The 22,697-nt window shown below is 32.3% G+C and overlaps 1 protein-coding gene across 1 annotated transcript; it reads right to left on the reverse strand.

The window, feature by feature from the left end:
• Positions 1 to 12,021: 12,021 nt before the first annotated feature.
• Positions 12,022 to 21,989, reverse strand: LOC143075718 (uncharacterized). The gene is made up of 4 exons (XM_076251274.1): positions 21,913 to 21,989; positions 17,193 to 17,316; positions 16,687 to 16,837; positions 12,022 to 14,761 (listed from the first exon to the last, which is right to left on the reverse strand). Exons 2-4 carry the CDS (start codon positions 17,301 to 17,303, stop codon positions 12,117 to 12,119), a joined length of 2,907 nt encoding a protein of 968 aa, XP_076107389.1. The 5' UTR covers positions 17,304 to 17,316; positions 21,913 to 21,989; the 3' UTR covers positions 12,022 to 12,116.
• Between the last annotated feature and the right edge of the window lie 708 nt (positions 21,990 to 22,697).

Genomic DNA, 22,697 nt, shown 5'->3' on the forward strand with positions numbered 1-22,697 from the left:
GGATGTTGGATGTGTACGGATTGATAATTTAGTCTTAGATGCATGATTTTTTTTATTAGTTGTTAGTGGCTTTGAACTAGCTGTCAGATAATTGCGAGTACTCTCAGATCTGTTCCTAGTATCTCTTTGTTTTTGGGATGTACAAGTACCCGGCCACGTCCACTTGCATTTTTGTCCATTTAATGAAGTTAGCCTTTTTCAACTGATTTTTATAGTTCGTTCTTATCTTGTGCTGTTATACCACCGTCCCAGGTTAGGGGACATTTTGTATGTATGTGCCTGTCCCAAGTCAGGAGCCTGTGGTTCAGTGGTTGTCGTTTGTTTATGTGTTACATATTGATTTTTCGTTTATGTTTTGTACATAAATAAGGCCGTTGGTTTTCTCGTTTGAATCGTTTTACATTGTCATTTCGGGGCCTTTTATAGCTATGCGGCATTGGATTTGCTCATTGTTAAAGGCCGTGTGGTGACTTATAGTTGTTAATGTCTGTGTCAATTGGTCTCTTGTGGACAGTTGTCTCAAAAATACGATAAGTAATCTAAATCTCAGTTTAAAGATATCAGAGAAGAAACCAATGAACGTCAAAAATTTTGTAAAACAGACAACTGCATCTTCAAATGAATGACTTCCTTCTCTAATATAAATAAAAAAGTATAATTCCTCATGCGAAAACGACCATTCAAAATATGTTCTTAGACATCATAATTTATAAATGACAAACACGATCAATGAGTACTACTAGAAGATGAACCATTCAAGCAATTCAAATGACAGGAATGAAACACAATTGTGTCAATGCTAGTAATAGTTAGAAATATTTAACTATAAACTGATGATTAATTAAAAAATATTAAAATAAAATGTGCAATACAAATGACACCTTTAGCGGATAGCTGTAATACTATCCCATTTCTCAAGGGAGAATTTGAAAAATATCAATTATTAGTTATAATTCTAACATATTTATACTTTGATATTCAAATATTTGCAAAGACCTTAAATTCAGACTATCTATAAGTGTTGATATCATACTTTGACATTCAAATTTAAGGGGCCAGCTGAAGGACATCTCCGGCTGCGGGAGTTTCTCGCTGCATTGAAGACCCACAGGTGGCCGTCGGCTGTTGTCTGTTCTATGGTCGGGTTGTTGTCTATTTGACACATTCCCCATTTCCATTCTCAATTCTAAATATCCTCGAATGCATTCAAAATCAGACTTTCTGTAAGTGCTGATATCGGATTAAGATATTTTTGGTGAACAAATTGCGAATTAGAAATTTACATTTTGATTTCATTTCACTGAATACCTCACATTTGATCACTTTCGTCTTGTAATTTTTAGTTAACTTTATATTAACCCCATTAAACTCGCTGTTCAGTTGCTTTTATACTCCGTAAATTTCGACGTGTAATCACAACAATTTTATCCAATATTTCAGCTGTATTTGTCAATAACTTATTATGAAACTTAACAATCGTCAAAACCAACCGTTTTCGAAAAAAAAAAAAAAAAAAAAAAATCCACCGTAAAATTTCACATTAGTGATATGCTATGTTTGTTAATACAGTTACACAGTATTTTAAATTGAAAGTCATATATTGTACCGTTAAAATCACATTAAAATATGAATACCAATCATATAAGAATAATACCAAAGTTATACAATTTTGTTTCTTGTATAAAGCTCATTTAAGGGTCTAAGTAGATTTATTAAAGAAAACAAAAAAATGTTAAACTTACTTTGAATCCAAGGAGTTGACTATATATTTTCTTCCTATTTAATAAATATAAATGTTTCAAATAAGGAAATATGTGAAAGATTTTCTTAGGGAAGTTATCCGTGTAAGTTTAAAAGCGATTAAAAGTAAATCAAAATAAAAACTGAATCATTTATTAAGTATGCCATGTCAAGAAAGGAAATATTTTTATTTGATAAAATTCTATATATATTGTTTGTGTCTTTATTTTTGCTTTTAAATTATTAAAAGACGTATTTGCAAGAATGGTATAAAACTAAAGCAAGGGTGAATAGGAACTTCGTTATGTTGTCTAACTCAAAGTTCAATTCTGATTATGCCTTTTAGATCATCAATTACGACCCGAGCTTATATCGCAACATAATCGCGTATGGCATTATTATATTACTTTATAAACTTAATATATTTGTTATTATCTTTAAATGAACAAACTTTAGAATTTATTGTCACTATATTTTGTGTTTATATATCTATATCTATACTTTTGTTTTGTCTTTTTGTCGTTTATTTGCTATGACATTATCATTTTTTCGACTATAGACTGTGATTATCTCTTTGGTATCTATCGCACAGCTGGAACACGCACCAACTCATTTAAATGTATTAATAGGAGTAGTATATAAGTATATGTAGGCAACAAACGATTTAACAGGCTAGCCTTACCAAAACTCACTCGATCCGAATTAAAATTAAGACATCGAATTTTCAAAGTTTGGATTATACACCTTATAACCATTATAATTTATTGGTGCAGCAAAAGCAAAAGATAACTGTTTCGACTATTGTTGTTTCAATATAAGACGTAGATATGTTTTTTTTTCGCATTTTCTCGTGATAACAGTATTTCCACGGTAATAATTGATGTTTCTCTTTTTTTTTATACAATATGCCATGTATTGTTTTTTTATAAATTTACAAAATTTGTAAACTGATTAAGTTAGTGTTCACAACTATTTCAAGAAATTTGAAACATCTAAACATGTGACAATTTTATATGACAGTCACATGGATAACATTTTGTTATAGGTAAATATGCACTCTGTCACTGTACTTGTACTTGTAAGCCATACAATAATCACAAAACTCATTTTCTGTAAATGTTAATACAATGGAAGCTTTTTTGGACCACTTAAAATTGTTTTTTTATACAAATTTTTATGTTAAACTGCCGCTATTCAGGATGTCCTGAGTGTAATCTGAAAGGAAGCATGGTGAAAAATCAGTTATGTGTCCAGATTGAAAGAAATGATAGAAATTATACTTGGGAGTTATTATATTAATGAAAAGCATAAATATCCTCCCAATTATACATTACATTTTGCACATATTTCTCCTAATAAAGTGTAAAAATAGTATGGGAAATCAAAATTACCTCCTTTTGACATAGTGTATTTGTTCGGCTATGTCCCCATGTTAAGTTGTGGATCAAGTTGTAAATAAGCATTTTGCAAGTACATTGATTGACACTAGAGTAATCTGACCGAATGAAGATTCATTTACTTTCACATTTATTTATTATTTTCGTTTCTTCAATTGAATAAAATACTAGACAACTTTTTTAGGTTGCATACCTTTCATCTGTGAAATTAGTGTTGAAATGATGGTAAATGAAATTCTGTTAAATAATTCTAAATTGCTATTTAACTTTCCAACTGCAAAGTTTGGTCATACCCAGTCTCAAATTATTTTTTTTTTTATATATTTGGCATTTTTTTCTTCTACAGCTTTGACTGTCTAGTTTTGGTGAAGAAACCATCTTAATGTTGTGGTACAAGGAATTTCTTCAAAATGATTTTCAATGAAATTTTGTTAATTTTACAAGTAATTTAAACACAGATTAAGTTATAAGTTTTTTTGTTGTATGAAACTGCTCAAAAAGCCTTTAAGAGCCTGTGTGTGGTCTTGTCAGGGTATTAATTCAAAACATTCCACTTAAGGCGAATTTAATTAAGAGTACATCAAGACTTTAGTTTCATCTAAACTAACCAGGGAAAAGTAAATCACTTTGTAGCGCCTATCAAGTATGACAACAACACATTAATGCATGTTTGCATAAAGTGTCAGTAAGTGTCAGTAATTGTAAGGATGCAAGGGACTCTTCTGTTCACTGAATTATTGTCATAGTCTTAAATGGTACTAGTTTTCACTTGTAGTGAAATCTGTCAAAATTGATAGCTATTTCTGCCTATATATATATAGTACGGCATTTTTGATACCTATAGGGGCACACTTGCTTCGTGTTCGTTTATTCAGTGTAGGTCATTTGTGTTAGAGTTCTTGGAACTTATGCTTCTTTTTTTTATTCAATAATGAACCAGTATATTATATCATTCTATATAGAACGACAAACATACTATTTAACAAATTAGTATTTATTAAAGCTAATCAAAGATAATTTTGTGTCTACACACTGTAGATTCATTATTATTCATTGGATACCAATTTTCGTGGATTTCTTGGATAAAAGTGAACCACGAAATTAAATGTGCAACGAATTACAAATTTTATATATGCCTGTATGCAGACTTTCGCAAAACCACGAAATCATATATTCACAAACATGCATAACATCACTTCTCTTGAACTGAATTTTAATGTGCGTATTGTTATGCGTTTACTTTTCTGCATTGGCTAGAGGTAAAGGGGGAGGGTTGAGATCTCATAAACATGTTTAACCCCGTCGCAATTTTGCACCTGTTCCAAGTCAGGAGCCTCTGGCCTTTGTTAGTCTTGTATGATTTTTAACTTTAGTTTCTTGTGTATAATTCGGAGTTTAGTATGACGTCCATTATCACTGTACTAGTATACATATTTTTAGGGGCCAGCTAAAGGACACCTACGGGTGCGGGAATTCTCGCTACATTGAAGACCCATTGGTGGCCTTCGGCTGTTGTCTGCTCTATGGTCGGGTTGTTGCCGCTTTGACACATTCCCCATTTCCTTTCTCAATTTTAAGTTTACCTTAATCCACAAAAATTGGTAAATAAATGAATCACCAGTAAAGCTCATCAGTAAACGAGAAGTGTCCAGGTTTTTTAAATATGATTGCTATTAATATTTTAAAGATTGCAAAGAGATGGTAAAGGTAAGTTGCATAGGCCTGAAATAGTTATCAAAGGTACCAGGATTATAATTTAGTACGCCAGACGCGCGTTTCGTCTACATAAGACTCATCAGTGACGCTCATATCAAAATATTTATAAAGCCAAACAAATAGAAAGTTGAAAAGCATGTTGAAACACTATCCTAAATTCATCTGTAAAATTGAATGAAATACCTATTACAAAATTTGATAAGAGATAGCTCTATTCCACTAAATGGAAACCAATGTAAGTAAAGAGCTAACATTAATAGAAATTGCTTAAATATAATTATCCTTTTGTTATTAAATAGGAAAACATACAACCTATAGCCGTAATCTACGAAATGCGAATATCTGGAGGTTGACAGTTAAAGATGTTTTTTGAAACTACAAGCCTTAACTATTATACACATATGCCAGTTTCAGTGTTAAGGTGGATCATGACAATATATCTCCGGAGATAGAATTAAGTAGTTTTTTACATTTGCTAAAATGAAGATTTTTTCATGTCTTTTTCAAAACCAAAAATCAAAAGTATAGGTCACCGTGTCTTTTTCAAGCTAGAAGTTTTCCAAAATTGTTCAATTTTGCATAGAATATTCAATAAACCAACACTTTTTTTGTAAATAAAAAGAATCTACAAGAGAGAAAATTGAATGAAAAAAAGCTTTTTTAAAAATAAAAAAAAATGGTGTAACCGATCTTGTTGTCTTGCTACAAGTAAAAATAAAAATTTGTCTATCGTTCCAGCAAAGAAGTAGACCGATTTTGTAGTGAACAACATTATTAGTAAGCTAATTTCTATTCGGATCAATATCTCGTAGACGTTATCTATAGAATTTAAAACTTGGTTTCAGGTAATAAAAGTTTCTTGTACAAAACGAATTTCGAATCACAAAACCTATGTAATATCTGCTACTAAATCGATAATTCAAAGGTAGATTAAATTTTTTTTTGAATAAATCACATTTCTGGTTTTTCGTTTGTTGAACTAAAAAGTGTTGCTTACCTTACTTCAAAGGAAAGAATTGTACACCTATGAGCACCTCGGACAATTCATAGTTTTTTTATTAATCGTTTATAAGTGCCCTCGATAAAAGTCAACAATTCAAACTGTGGTAAAAATAGAAACCAATGAAACAAAAAGTGAAGTACTTTTTTTCTTAACAGACGCCACTTCTCGGAAAATCTATTGTTTGCATTAATGACCTCCTAGATAGTAATATTTCTTAATGTATTTTCTGGATGTCATCAAGTTTATTTCTGTTGTCTTATTGGCTTATTCACGTCAAAATACATCCAAAGTTTTAAGAAAGTAAAGAGTTAGATTTTAATCCATTAATTAAAAGTCCATCAAAGGTTTTGATCTATGTTTTCTTTTACCAGTTTTGTCACTGTCACAAATACTTTCAGCTAGTTTTCTTGGTAGTGACAACAGTTCTTTAAATCATAAACAAAGGGTTGTTTGACCGTCCCTCTGGTATCTTTCGCCCATCTTTTATAATTGTGTTAGCGTTTATTATTTTATTTATCGCTATTTAAAGCATGTAGGATAGATGTACTATTATACTAGATCACAACACGATTATATTCTATTCCTGTTCACTTATGATACTTCTTGTTTTAAGATTTGCCGTTCTTCTTCAAAACGAGCTTCTCCACAAATAAGCACTTAATTTTAGCAGCTGACGCTAGTACAGGAGATTAAGTAGCTGCTATGCCATGTTATCGAAAACTGAGAACGTGGCACGGGTTCAATAGAAAACACAATATCAGAGCTGCTTAAGGAAAGACAAATATAGACACCTTACCTTCAATTAATAATTTATTAAAAAGTTCAAAAAGGAAGTCAACTTATCAAGTTGGTCTCATTTCGGGTCTAAGCGTTACGCAGGATTACCGATTTTTTGTAAGCGTGACATGTGAAAGTCAAATTATTGTGCCGTGAAAACGGGAAATGAAGACAAGCGGGATACGGGAAATTATAAAAAAAAATGAGAATTGCTTACGTACATAGTGTAAGCGGGATACGGGAATCTAACAAAACAGTAAGCGGGATTCGGGATCAGGACCCCCAATGAGACCCCCTATCAATATTAGGAGAGGAGGAAGATACCAATGCGATAAACATACTCATTAATACAAATTAAACTGTAATGTCATGGCCAAAAATATAAAAGATCATAAGACAAACAACAGTTTACTAAACACATTATAAAACAACTAAGAGCTGAGCAACAGGAAAACAACCTTAAACCGGGGTTGACATCAGGTTCTGAGGAAGGGTATGCAGACCCTGCTTCACATGTGACAGCCGTTGTGTTGCTCGTATTAGTACAAATTTAAAGATAAGACTTATTATGTACAGTAGGTCACATTCGCAGAAAATGCATAAAGCACATATTCTGACTTATATTAATGTAACATAAACAAAACGTTCTAATCAATGGTGTGTTATAAAGGGGCGAACGATATCAAAGGGATATTCAAACTCTACAGGAGAACAACAAACAGTCAATGTCGTGACAAAATACCCAAATAGACAAGAGGACAAACAAGTAGTACAAAGAACACAACATAGAAAACTAATGACTGAGAAACGCGAACCCCAACAAAAACCGGGGATGATCTCAAGTGCAGATCCTGCTTCAGACATGAAACTCCTTGGCATATGCGTCTTATTTTGTTTGTAAGCTGGATCCACGTTAAAGGTTGTAAGGAAATAACAAACTTGCAAAAACGTGCAACATAACATAATGACCGTTAAGTGTGTCATCATCTCAGGACCGTTAAAAATGACATCGTCTATAAGAATTATAATATTTTGAGGAACTATCAAATAACAGTTTGTATCCTGGTGTGGTCGAATGCGTCATTTATGTTTATGAGGACTTACACCTGATATAATGACATCATGAATCGATATAATTAATATGATGTCATTCCCTTTCCAAATAGTATTGAATATTTGTATTGTGCAATTATGTTATTGTTCCGCTCGTCTTCATCAGAAATGTGTTGTTAGTACTAGTAGTTCCTTGAGGCTGCGTCCTCGAGGGTATCACTAGCCCAATAGTCAGCACTTCGGTGCTGACATGAGTATCAATTTATGGTTATTTTTATAAATTTCCTGTCATAAAACTTTGAATTTTTGAAGAAGAAAAAATAAGGATTTTCTTATACCAGGAATATATTACCTTAGCCGTATTTGGCACATTTTTTTTTTAGAATTTCGGGTCCTCAATGCTCCTCAACTTTGTACTTGTTTGGCTTTATAACTATTTTAATCTGAGCGTCACACATGAGTCTTATGTAGACGAAACGTATTAAATTATAATCCTGATACCTTTGATAACTAATTGCAACATATCATCATTTAATACTGGATAGTGATTTACACTTATAAAGTGTAATTTTCACTTAAATGATAAAAACAAAAACAAACCAGATGCTCCGCAGGGCGCAGCTTTATACGACCGCAGAGGCCGAACCCTGAACGGTTGGGGCAAGTATGGACACAACATTCAAGCTGGATTCAGCTCTAAATTTGGATTGTGATTAAATAGTTGACACAGCATAGGTTTCTGACACAGAATGAATGTGGTCTAATGAACTTAAAATAATTTTTTTGCCTTTGAGCAATTCACTATGCTGTTGAATATTAATCCACTCAAAAAAATGTTTGAAGAAATTTTCTTTTTTTATGAAATCTGAAATGAGAAAAAATTAACCCCCCCCCCCATTTTTTTTCACATCCCCCTTTTCCTTTTTCCAAAACTGATCTCAAATCAAATTTCTGATGGACTTTGCAACAATAACTACTCATTTAAATACAACATAAATATTAAAATGTAAAATAAAGTGCTTGTTATCACTGAATGGTAAAGACTGTTTTAATGTATCAGTTGGTAGTAAAAGTGAATATACATTGTATGTTGTATAAAACAATGATTTAAGTTGATTCAACTACTATTCTGGACAAAGAAAGATAATTCCAATTGAAAATTTCTTGCTATTGCACAATATTGTGCAATTAGATATTTCTTGCTATTGCGCAATACTGTGCAATTGATAATATTTGCTATTGCACAATTATGTGCCATTGAAGATTTCTTGCTATTGTGCAATACTGTGCAATTGAAAATTTCTTGCTATTGCACAATACTGTGCAATTGAAGATTTCTTGATATTGCTGAATACTGTGTAATTGAAAATTTCTTCATATTGCACAATACTTAATATAATAATTTTGGATCCTGATTAGAACCAACTTGAAAACTGGGCACATAATCAAAAATCTAAGTACATGTTTAGATTCAGCATATCAAAAAAGCCCAATAATTCAATTTTTGTTAAAATCCAACTTAGTTTAAATTTAGACCCTTTGGATTTTAATGTAGACCAATTTGAAAACGGGACCAAAAATTAAGAATCTACATACACAGTTAGATTTGGCATATCAAAGAAACCCAATTATTTAATTTTTGATGAAATCAAAGTTTAATTTTGGACCCCGATTTGGACCAACTTGAAAACTGGGCCAATAATCAAAAATCTAAGTACATTTTTAGATTCAGCATATCAAAGAACCCCAAGGATTCAATTTTTGTTAAAATCAAACTAAGTTTAATTTTAGACCCTTTGGACCTTAATGTAGACCAATTTGAAAACGGGACCAACAATTAAGAATCTACATACACAGTTAGATTCGGCATATCAAAGAACCCCAATTATTCAATTTTTGATGAAATCAAACAAAGTTAAATTTTGGACCCTTTGGGCCTCTTATTCCTAAAATGTTAGGACCAAAACTCCCAAAATCAATACCAATCTTCCTTTTGTGGTCATAAACCTTGAGTTAATATTTCATAGATTTCTTTTCACTTTTACTAAAGTTAGAGTGCGAAAACTAAAAGTACTAGTATTCGGACGACGACGACGACGACACCAACGTGATACTAATATACGACCAAAACATTTTTAATTTTTGCGGTCGTATAAAAACCATCAAATATGTGTCACTAACATTGTCTATGTGTTCTCAACAATGCACGATTTGTTAATATTGGCTTATTTTCAGATTTTGCACATTTTTTTCTTTTATTAAGTTACTAAATCTTGTAAGTATACCAATTACAATTTTCAAAGTTATATTATAGGCAAAATGTAACTAGAGGCTCTCAAGAGCCTGTGTCGCTCACCTTGGTCTATGTGCATATTAAACAATGGACACAGATAAATTCATGACAAGATTGTGTTTTGGTGATCATGATGTGTTTGTAGATCGTCACTTTACTGGACATTCTTCTTGCTACAATTATCTCTATCTATAATGAACTTGCCCTAGTAATTACAGTGGAAAATAAATTTACAAAATTTACAAAAATCTATGAAAATTGTTTAAAAATGACTATTAAGGGCAATAACTCCTGAAGGGGAAAACTGAAAATTTTGGTCATTTTCACTTATTTGTAGATCTTACTTCGCTGAACATTATTGCTGTTTACAGTTTATCTCTATCTATTATAATATTCAAGATAATAACCAAAAACTGCATAATTTCCTGAAAATTACTAATTCTGGGGCAGAAACCCAACAACGGGTTGTCTGATTCATCTGAAAATTGCAGGGCAGATAGATCTTGACCTGATAAACAATTTTACCCCATGTCAGATTTGCTCTAAATGCTTTGGTTTCAAAGATATAAGCCAAAATATACATTTTACCCCTGTGTTCTATTTTTAGCCATGGCAGCCATTTTGGTTGGATGGCCAGGTATTCAGACATATTTTTAAACTAGATACCCCAAGGATGATTGTGGCCAAGTTTGGTTAAATTTGGCCCAGTAGTTTCAGAGGAGAAGATTTTTGTAAAAGTTTACGGACGACAGACGACGGACGCAGGACACGGGACGACGGACGCCAAGTGATGAGAAAAGCTCACTTGACCTTTTAGGTCAGGTGAGCTAAAAAGTGACATTTTTTGGCATATTTGATAGATTTTTCAAAATCTTTCTCCTAAACGAATTGAATCAACTTAAATAGACACTTAAGTGTTTAAAAAGTGTCCAAAATCTTTGGTCAGATGAACCTTAAATTTGAGGCCATAATCGGCCCTTACCAGACCTACTCCTTTAATATTTGGATTCAAATATCATGGGGCATTCTGATTACCAATGAAACAAACCATACGGGTTGATATTCTGCATACATTTTTAACTCCACCACACTCTGTATTCTGTATGCATGTGTCTGTAATTCGTTTGTTGTGTTTCATATTTTTTTTTTTGGTAATTTATTTGTACATAAATTAGGTGGTTAGTTTGTTTGTTTGAATTTTTTAACTATTGGCATTTACGGGTCTTTTATAGCTGACTAAACTGTATAGGCTTTGCTCAGTGTTGTAGACCAATATGACATATAGTTGTTAATGTCTGTCAATTGGCCTCCTGTGAACAGTTGTCTCATTGGCAATCACACCACATCTCTTTTTTTTTTATAATTACAGGTTGGCAAAAACTTCATACTGCTTTTTATCAAGTACACCTTACAATCATTCTACACACTAAATTTAATTGACCTTTTGCTTATAGCATTATATTTGATTATCAAAGAAATTGAACTAACCACCAAAAAACTCAAATGTTGACAAGTCAACCATGAAAATGAGTTCACTTTTCGCTGAACCCTACAACAAAAAATGTTTATCTACCTGTCTACTGCAAAAAAGTATCTGAGAAAGAAACATGAAAAATGTTGATCATTGATCAATGAAACAAGGTTACAGTAAGGGGAACATAACCAATAGATCAATATGTATATCTTACATTTGGTTTCAAATGATTCTTTATACCAAATAACATGAATAAAGTTGTCCTATTTATCAAAATAGGTAAACAAATCAAGTGATAAAAACCATGAAGTTTTTTAAAAAGCCACTGAACCATGAAATGAGAGTAAGTACAACAGACATAATGATATACGTGTACATGTATGCCAGATGGAAACTTCAGAACATGATGCATCTGTATAAACAAATATGAAGAATCTGGTCTACTACTTTACCTTCTGAGATATTATCTTATTACAAATACATTTACTATAGTCTCTTGCATGTACTTGTATCTGTAGCTTATTTTCTGTGACATTTGTAGGGGAGGCAAAAAATTAATATGAACACATTTAAACCTAACTTGATTTTAACAAAAATAAATAACAAGTTATGAGATCAGTTCTGACATGAGCATGATGAGTATTGTACAGTATCTTTAGAAGTTTATGTATGTTCACTTTGTAAATGTACAAAGACATCAGGATCCTCAGCTTCAGAGATTACATATATAGTGGAATCAGGCAGATTCAACATCGAGGAATTTTCTATGGTATAAACAGTTTCAGTCTTTTCCATGTTAGGATCTGCATTTTCATTCAAGTAAATAACTTTAAAGTTTTTAGTTTGCTCAGCAAGCTCAGTGTCTTTATGTTGGTCTACAGTCTGCAGATTTTCAGCATCTATTAAGACACGCTCACCTTCAAATTCATAAGAAACCATTTTGGACATTTTCTTTTCTGCTTGAAGGGCCTCACCTGCCATAGTTTTATGAGTATGTGTTCCAAAGTGACGTTTTAAATGTGACATTTCAGCAAATCTCACATTACATGTTTCACATACATGCTTTTTTCCATTTTCCATATGTTTGTGTTTCATGTGCCGATTTAATGCAGCTGGAATAGGGAATTTTTTATTACATATTTCACAACTATAAGGTTTTTCTCCTGTATGTGTACGCAAATGTCGAATGTATATAGCTTTCTGTGAGCTTCTTTTTCCACAATAACTGCATTCATATACGCGGAAGTTAAGTTTTTCTGTGTTCACTTGGTGTCCATGGCTATCTAAGACATGATTATTCAAGCCGTCAATTGACTTGAACTTGGCATTGCAGAGTTCACAAACATTAGTTTTATCGGTACTATGTCTTCTTATGTGGACCTGTAGACATCCCTTTGTTTTGAAGCAAGCTCCACACTCTTCACACATGAACGGTCTCAGATTTACATGAACACTGTCAATATGGTCTTTTAGTTTTCGCTCTTTTAAAAATCGGGACCCGCAAAGATGACATGAAAAAAGACTTTCTGGAGTGTGTTCATAGGTTGAATGTTTCTTTAACTTTACGGCCGAGTCAAATTGTTCACCACAGTTCTCACAGATATACATGTGAGAATTATGAACTTCTTTAGAATGGTTCATTAATAACTCAGAAAATTCAAAGTCAGCTTTACAAATCTTACAAATATAGAAGAAATCTTGTCTGTGCTGCCACATATGTTTTCTAAGCTCATCTTTTGTATCGAAAAAAGTGGAACAGACCTTGCAAATTTCTTCATTCCCCTTATGACTTTGTTTATTGTGGTTTTTTAAGTATCGTAACAATTCAAATGTTTTCCCGCATTTTGGACAAATGAAATTGCTACAATGGCCAGTCTTGTGCATCAACATGTGTTGATTTTTGTCTGTCAATGATTCAAAGAAAATACAACACTCATAACAAACTTCTCGTTGATCATCATGCTCTTTCCTCATATGTTGTATCAGGTATCTTTTGGTTGTACAGACATGAGCACAAACCTCACAGCTGAAGTTTCCCTTGTCATGGAGTGTTTCGTGTCTTGTAAGTCTGTGCTGTGAAACAAAAGTTTTACTGCATGTAGAACACTGGAAATGACCACTGTGGATCTGCATGTGACTTTCCAGTCCAGCTTTTGTCCGTAATGTCTTCAAACATAAATTGCATGTGAAAGTTTCTTTACTGGACTCATTCAAATTAACAATCACCCCTTTCTTCATACAATAATTTGATTCAATATAATTTTCAATCTCTTTTTCATTCTTAGTTTCTTCTTCTGGCCTGTCTGAGTGTAATGCTTTGTGTTTGTTCAGACTTATAGCCGAGTTAAAAGTTTGTCTACAAATTTCGCATTCATAGGCATATAATTGCTTGTGAACATTTCTTAAATGTGACTGGTACCGTTTGTGATGGAATTCTTTATTGCACAGTGTGCAGGCTATTTTCTTCTGTTTATGTTCGATTCTGTTTACTGACTTTAAAATATTCTCTCCATTGTCCTCCTCTTCATCACAACTATCAGCCGAATCTGCGTTGTTTTCATAATCTTCGTCATCATCATCTTTGTCATTTTTTAAATCCTCGTCTTTATCACTGACACAATCTTCATCCTTATTGAAGGACATTACTAAATTTTCCTCTTGTTCAAATCCTTCAATGTTTTCAATCTCTTTTAGTTCTAAATTATCTATATTAACTGTATCCTTCTGGAGAATATCCAAAACAATTTGATCTGTGTCTTCTGAATTGTCAATTTCTGTTTTTATTGTTGCTACCTTTTCATTGCTTAAATCATCAGCAGTTCTGCTTTGAATTTCAATATCATGGTTTATATCAAGAGTTTTGCTGGGACTTTTTAAAACCGAATTAAAACCAGTTTTACTTTTATTTTCAAATTTTGGCTCCTTAACATCAGATTTGAAACTAGAAAACTTTACACCATCTTCTTGAACTTTTGATTTGAGTACATTATCTAGTTTGGGAGAATCTATATTATTCATATTAGCTTTCCTCATTTCAGCTTTTTGCATAATGCTTCCCTTGGAATTATTTCTGTTTGACTTTCTTGTTGGAACAACTGTATCTATGGATGGTAACTTTACAATATTGTTTGTAACATGTTTTTTCATGGGTGATTCTTCCATACATAATTTGACTTGACTTTTTCTTTTCATTTTTTTTGTGTTTGTGTGGGATTCATCACCTGAATTACTAGTTTGGCTAATTTTCTGATCAGGTAACTGTGTTTTGCCAGATGTGTTTTCTTCAACTTCAGAACATCTGTATGTATCTAAATAATAAAGAAAAATAGATAGAATATCATTCAATTCTTAAAATATTTTCTAAAATGTGTGTTTCATTACAAAAATCGACAAATTAATCTTGTTTAGATGTAAACAAAAGGATCTAAACTTTTGGGCAACTAGTAAAATGTATAGGTACCATCATAAAGTCAAGGGTAATACAGGTATACAAGCAATTCTTATTTACATGTACAGGAACAAGAAAATAATTTTGGGGGTAGTTATTTCTCTTAGAAAATCACTAAACAAATACTTAATTCCTAATTTTCGTGGTACGTAGTGTAACAGGAATTAATTGTCTTCTCACGTAGTAGTTCGAAGGCGTAAGAATTTTTTGGGTGTATATATGGTCATTTCTAGCCCTGCCTTACTTGAGTGAACATCAAATTTTTTAACCTGTACGTTAAGAAACTTTTTTTCAAATATTTTGTATATATAAGTTTGTTCAATTTAGCATTAAAGTTAAAACTTTTTGTTATATATATAGGTGGTATGGCTATACAAACGTAATCGGATTTGGCTATTTCAGACTCATTTCTGTCTTCAAATTATTTTTCATTTAGCCACAGTCTTTTGACTGATTGCAGATTCTTTGCTTTTAAATGTTTTCTTAAATGTTTTTGAACATTCTTATATCAAGTGCGGTCCAACACTTGGAATTTCGCCTGGCATCTGGTAAAAGGACAAGGGTTTCTAAAAGTAGTTTTTCCTGCACGGCCACGAAATATTTAGATATTAGTAGAAGATATCAGAAGTCATTATGATTACCACAATTTTTTATGTGTATTGATGTGACATGTTTGTTCATATTTGTTTAATAAAATCAGCAGCTCAGAATATACACAAGCAGCAAGCTAGTCGACAAGCATACGTTTGTGTTTTAGTTGTCTTTTGGTAGAAGTGTTAGGAACATAAGGTATAGAGAAGACGTCTTATTCTCTATCTTTTTTCTATTTCTGTTATTTACATTGTTTAAATGTCTATCTTCACTATTCAAAAATGTACAATTTTAAGAAAACAATTTCTTAAGTCTATACAAACATGACAAACAATCCTAATTTACTAAAATGTATAAAAAGAAAATAATTTTGAGTTATTTCCCTTAGACAATCACCAAACAAATACAATAAGTCATATTCTCTGTCTTTTTCTATTTCTGTTTATTACATTGATCAAATCGCTATCTTCACTAATTATAAATGTTTAATTTATAAAAAAACAATTTCAAAAGTTTGTTAGGTAAAATTTGTGAAGCCATTTTGTACTTCTCAACATATGAGCATGACTGATCTCTTTGACTATTAGGGCTATTCCAGAAAAAAATGTATGGGGGGGGGGGGTTGGAAGGCAGTTTTTGTCAGCACCCGCCACCCAGACAATTGTAATTGAGAATTATAGTGCATTATAGTGTGAAAAGTTGCTCTGATACCCATCACCCATGTATTATTAATATAATGTGCCTTCCAACCCCCCCATACATTTTTTTCTGGAATAGCCCTTAATAATAGTATTATTAATTAATGAGTTCCTGAGAATAAAAGGTTAAACTCTTACCAAAAAGTAGTAGACAAACTAGACCAAAAAGAAGTGTAATGGATGTTTTGATCTTCCAAATCTTCATTTTTTAAGGAGTCAATAAAAATTCTTGTAAAAAATATTTATTGAAAAGCATCAGGGGAGATAATTTAAACCTTGAAAAGAAAATTTTAATATGATATATTTATTTATCACAGCCACCCACCTATCCCATTAAATAATATTAAAACAAACATGCTGGTGTGATTCCCTTTATGTATGATGAGGCACTAAATCTTAAACACTTTTCAAGGAAAGGCATCATTTATTTATTAGTATTTGACCCTCTTGTTTTCTTTCACATATATTCAGCACTTGATTTTACGACAGAACTTACCTTTACAAAATGCAAAGAACTTTTCTGTAAGCTCTGAATGTTGACTTAAGAATCGGTTTCCAATTTCAGAGCCTCCAATATAATATTTGTTCTCAGGTAAGTTGACAGTTATATAAAGACTTTCTTCCTGGTCTGTCTTCAAGGTGTCACACTGAAAACAAAGTTAGACATTTGTAATGTTTGATTTTTTATAAATATTAAATGATATATTAATTTTACTATTATTTGTTGTGAATTTTGGATTAAACATTAACTGTTACACCACCATTGACCACTGTCCAATGTTAGTACAGTCGATTACTGTTATTTGAATAAAGCGTATTTGTCAGACAAAGTTATGCAATTAAGGGGTGTGTGCTTATATCCGAAATGCCAAAGTACGGAGTCGAAATGACATCCATAGAACAGATCAACAAGTTTACATGGCATAAAAAAACAAACACAGAGCTACAAAAGTATCTATGACTTGTACAGCGTTCTTGCAAAAACATTAAAAATATGCTTACAATACTATCAATATTTTTTCTAAGCTTGGTATTTGGTTTATTTTCATCTTTATCTTTTCCTGCAGCTGACTGATCTTCCTTCAGTAATTTATCTTCCATTTCGGACAACATTTTCCAGTGATTCCTGAGTGAAAAATATGAATTTATAATTAGAAACATCAGTTGATTTCTTGCAAAATTATTCATGTAATATGGTTTATATTTAACAAGTAATAATCAGCAGTGGTCTCGCTAGCCCAAAATAGAAGGGCGCCGCGCCCTGGGTGCCCTCAGACGCGCCCTGGGTGCCTTCATCCGCGCCCTTCTGCCCTGACGTCTTTTTCCAAAATTATCTTGTGTCGTTTTGGTAAAATTTTGTTTCATCGATTTCTGATCTCCAAGTTAATTACTTATATGACACCTGTGTGATTGCCCCCAGGTAAATCATGTCATTACAATCAATTCCAATGATAAAGACTTCAAAGGTGTTAATAACTAGGTAATTTAATTAGGACAATGTATCTTTTTGTCATACTTTTGATGAATGTGTCAGCGAGTTTGTTTAGCTTGGGTCGGCATTTTCGATCTCCAAATCACAATGGAAGAGCGTATAAATGAAGACTTTCATGACTCTAGAATTGAATTTAAGTCATCAAAATAAAACTATGCCTTTACAGAAATGCCTTCCATCTCAACTTGTTAGCGACAAGCACAGTTTTTAATTAACCCAAACGTGGTGGAAATTGATTTTGGAGTTACTTCCCCTGTTTTAGCTTATTACAAATTTGTGCTCTAAAAATATTATCTAGTATCAAAAAAAGGAATAAATAACCAATTGAATATATAATAACATAATAATGTTACCTTTTAGATTTTAACTGTATTTGAACATATTAAAAAATATATATTGCAATTTCTACTTGATAATTATACTTTTAGCAATCCATGTTCTAAACATTGTTAAATTAGTAATGCTCTCAATTTTACTTTCTGTGATGTTTTATATGCTATAATTCCTATATAGATAAAAAAAAACCCACATTTTCATTGATATTGGGTAGAGTGAAGTTAAACTGTAAAAACATAATATGTTGATGAAGATGTACTCTACCATTCATAACTACACAAACAATGAAATAAAGACTATAGTTGAAAAGCATTTTTATTTAAAAGAAAAACAACATATACAGTAAAAAAACAAAAAGAGATTCGTTAACTCGTGATACACACAGAAACGTAGACAAAAAAATGAGCAGTGCCTTTTCTTATCATAAAAAGTGCCCTGCCCTCCACTGGCACCCTGCCCCTTTTGATTTCTAGCTAGAGCACTGATCAGTTTGACAAGTTTAAATTTAGTAAACACGGTAAATGGCAAGTTAGTGCAGTCTTTGCATTTTTTATGCGGAATTGAAGAAGAGAATCAGTTACATTTAGTTTTGAGATGTTTTAAATTAGATAATGCTAGAAACTATTTTATACAATGTACATGTATACAAAGTCTAATAAGGCCAAAAATAAAATATTGTTTGTTTCTCCTCACACGACCGACCCGGTAAAATCACCGCGACGCGAAAAATTTTATTGGCCATTCTTGTCCACTATTTTTTTTTTGTTGCTATGTTGGTTATTGATGATATCTTTCCGATGCTGTAGTCAACGATCGTTGGGTTTTGGTGATACCTTTCCGATGCAGTAGTCAACGAGCGTTTTAAATCAAGGTATTTTTTAATTGAAGCGTCTACATGATTCGGAATCAAGGAAAACAAAAAAACATGCTTTGCAACACGATTTGTTTGTGTGCAAGGGTGGATCTTTTTTTGAAAATAAAAAAAATAAACTGAAGCATCTTTCAACCCGCTGAGTGCATCTTGATTTGCTTTGTGTCTAACCTCTGTTCCTGTTTAAAGGATAAAATCTTAAAGACTTTGAGTAAAAATGGTCTGACTCGTGCTTTAAAATCTATCTACTTTGTCTTTGAACAGGTTGGGCACAAGTCAGGAAATGTGGGATACATGTACATGTATTCCCTGCTTTCAGGGAACGTCCCTGTTTTCTGGTGTATAAAAAAAACCAGTTTAAATGGGATTTCCTTTTTCAATTCATGGCATGAAAATTACAAAAGGACACGTTTTAACGTTATAACTGCATAAGTAGAATTCGTAAATGCTTATTAAAAGTATTTTAGGAAATACAAAACATGAATATACAATGTAAAGTGAAGCCTTGTTTCTTCTAGAATTCAAAAAAACATACAAATCTTTGTTTAGGAATCAATTGACCAAGCTGCATGATCCAGGTGTAACTGAACATAACTGAATTATTTATCTTCACTTCTATTGAAAATTTTTATTCATTGAATTTTAATTCCCAAGTGATTAACATACATGTATCTTTTTGTCATCTCATAATTGATGATCAAGGTATGAATTGGTGAACAAAGGAATTGTTTTGTTGTGAGTAATGCATCAAATAGACTTGAAATAAGCTTGATTTTTTAATTTAAAAAAACACTTGCTATCATTAAGCATTGTTATCACAAGTAGAATGTGTGCTTTTGTAGATTTCATTACATTAAATGAATTGGAAAAAAAGGAGGTCCCTGTATACTGTGGTGTACACTGAATTAGAATACAGGGAATACCCCACTTTTCTTGACTTGAGCCTTACCTGTTGAATTTTGTACAAATTCAATATAGAAAACCATATCAAGGAATAAAATAAAATAATTTGCCTACCTACCTACCCCTACCCTAACAACCTCAGTCGGGAGAGGGGAAACAAAGATATTTTTAATGTTGGCCCAAACAGCCTGCACCATGAGCACATGATTTTCAAAAAGCAAAGTTTAATAACTTCTAAAAAAAAATCATGAAATTCATGAAAGTGGAGGGGAGGTTAACTTAATACATGTAGATATAAACCAGTCACAAAACTAAAGTTTCATGATAACTGCTCAAAGCATTGTTTGAAAAATGAAAAATCCCCCCTTTTTGACAAATAAAACCCAAAAACTCAAATCTAAAATTTATAAAAATTGAAAGAGAGCTAGGGGGAGGGTTGGGATCCCGCTAACATGTTTAACCCCGCCACAGTATTTATGTATGTGCCTGTCCCAAGTCAGGAGCCTGTATATTCAGTGGTTGTCGTTTGTTTATATGTGTTACATATTTGTTTTTCGTTCATTTTTTTACATAAATAAGGCCGTTAGTTTTCTCGTTTGAATTGTTTTACATTGTCTTATCGGGGCCTTTTATAGCTGACTATGTGGTATGGGCTTTGCTCATTGTTGAAGGCCGTACGGTGACCTATAGTTGTTAATGTCTGTGTCATTTTGGTCTTTTGTGGATAGTTGTCTCATTGGCAATCATACCACAACTTCTTTTTTATATTTATACATCAACAATGGTCAATAGATATAAACAATTCACTAAAGTTTCTTACAAATTGGTGAAAGTGTTTTTGAGTTATTATCTGAAAACTAGAAAATCCAACTGTTTTAGTGAGAGAAAAAAATCCAAAACTTAAAATCTAAAATTTATAAAAAATGAAAGGGCAAAGAAGTAACTATGTTATTAATTAATTGAAAAATAAAATTATCAAAACGTCAATCATAGATTCTAATGCAACAACGTTTGTAACGTTCATTTTGATTGGATAACGTCACTTTCTTACATAGCATCAATTGACAATTGATGCTATGGGACTTACGCGCAAGCACAGACGGCATATGACAGATTTTAAATACATGTTTTAACGTTGTTTTCTGTCAGTTTCATTAGAATGGAGATAACAATATTGTATTTTAAGCTCCGACGGCATCAATTTGGGATTTGATGGTCGCAAATACCCGTATACTGTCTCCGCTAACGCGTCGCCAGTAAACTTAATTTGCGACCATCAAATCCCCCAATTGATGCCGTCAGAGCTTAAAATACAATACAGTTATCTTCTAAATGTTGGGAAAACTTTAAATAATAAACTTGAATATTCTAACTGCTTGATGCGTTTTAATGCATGCTAAAATCCAACCCCCAAAATAATGTAGATCATGAATTTATACATTTTTAGAATTATTTAATTTATTATCTATTAAATATTATTGGATGCCGAATTGACTTGAAATACATATAGGTGCGGATTTGACTAGATGCCGATTTAACCAGGTGCCGATTTGACTTTTTCTATGGGTGCCGATTTGACTTGAACCCCTTTTTTGACTTGTGTTTTCCAACGATTTTTATTGATTGGATTGAGCATTAGATCATGAGGTGAAGGTAGATTATACTGGGCTAGAATGCATCTTGCTTTTGAGATAAAAATTTGAGAGTTGAAACCAGACATAAGTAGTTGTCATTCAGCTAGATCCTTTTCTATTGAAAATGACTGAGGATTCCTTTCCACATATTTTGTTATAGATATTTATGACAGCTTTATGTATTGTTCCTTGTATTGGAATTACTCCTGTCATAGTAAGCTTTATGTATTGTTCCTTGTATTGGAATTACTCCTGTCATAGTAAAGACAGCTGCATCTGCAGTATTATTTGGCAGTGATAGGATTTGTTTGATTGCTTTCCTATAGAATACTTCTAACTGTCTAATGCAGTAATGGAAAATGTAAGAAGCCCTGACATGGAGTTGGCCAAAGTGACTAGAATTAAAAAAATAATTGTACGATGGAATAAGGAAAGAGTTGCTTGGTTGTGTATTTGGATATATCATTTGTCACAAAAGCTTTTAACCTTCTATTTCTACCTAGGTGGAACTTGTTAAGTTGTACAAATCTAACTTCAAAATTTTGAAGGGAAGCTACCCAAATTGACACTTCCGGAATAGGGGTTGAGATAAAAGATGCTTTACCGATCCCGGACAAGAGCCATACTACACGTTATGTTATGCCCACTTGCAATAGACGACAATGAAGATCCTCGAGTTAAATGTTTTCTTTTTTTAGTTATCAGATTCAATTAAACATAATTTCCGACGAGTAAATTCATAAACAGTAAACGGATGCTGCCCACTACCTGGTGATCAGCTGCTGGTGATATAAGTTCATTAAGAAAAAAATCAGTCAGTCACATTAATCAAAGTGACATGGAGTGGAACATGACTGTAAATTTGTACAAATTATTAATTCATTCTGTTAAATTTTAAGCATTTACAAAATCATTGTAGACGAGTTTTGTATAGTTATGCAAACCCTTAATGAAGGTCACTATATCCCGTATTTTTAATCTTTAAAAGTGCTGTCTGAGACTACTATCAGAGACATATTATATGTCTCGATCTGCTACTATAAAACATGTGTTTTAGTAGTCTCAGATGCTGTGCATTTTATCAGCTTATAACCAAGCTTAGCTTACATTTTCATTTGATTTTGGCTTTAGTTTGACCAATATTTTATTTTTCAAAAGTGCACGGAATACATTTATACAATAAAAATACTGGGGTTCGGAAACAATAAAAACGTATATAAATCCGTCTTCCTTTAAAAAAAATGACAAAATTATGAACATAGTATAAGAAA

The sequence above is a fragment of the Mytilus galloprovincialis genome, chromosome 5, assembly GCF_965363235.1.
Source record: "Mytilus galloprovincialis chromosome 5, xbMytGall1.hap1.1, whole genome shotgun sequence".
Lineage (NCBI taxonomy): Eukaryota > Metazoa > Mollusca > Bivalvia > Mytilida > Mytilidae > Mytilus > Mytilus galloprovincialis.

Coding starts and splice junctions, on each gene's coding strand:
- LOC143075718 (XM_076251274.1), bottom strand. CDS start 17,303: ATGTTGTCCGAAATGGAAGATAAATTACTGAAGGAAGATCAGTCAGCT. Junction 16,838..17,192: donor GAAAAAATATTGATAGTATT/GTAAGCATATTT, acceptor CTTTGTTTTCAG/TGTGACACCTTGAAGACAGA. Junction 14,762..16,686: donor GTTCTTTGCATTTTGTAAAG/GTAAGTTCTGTC, acceptor TTTATTATTTAG/ATACATACAGATGTTCTGAA.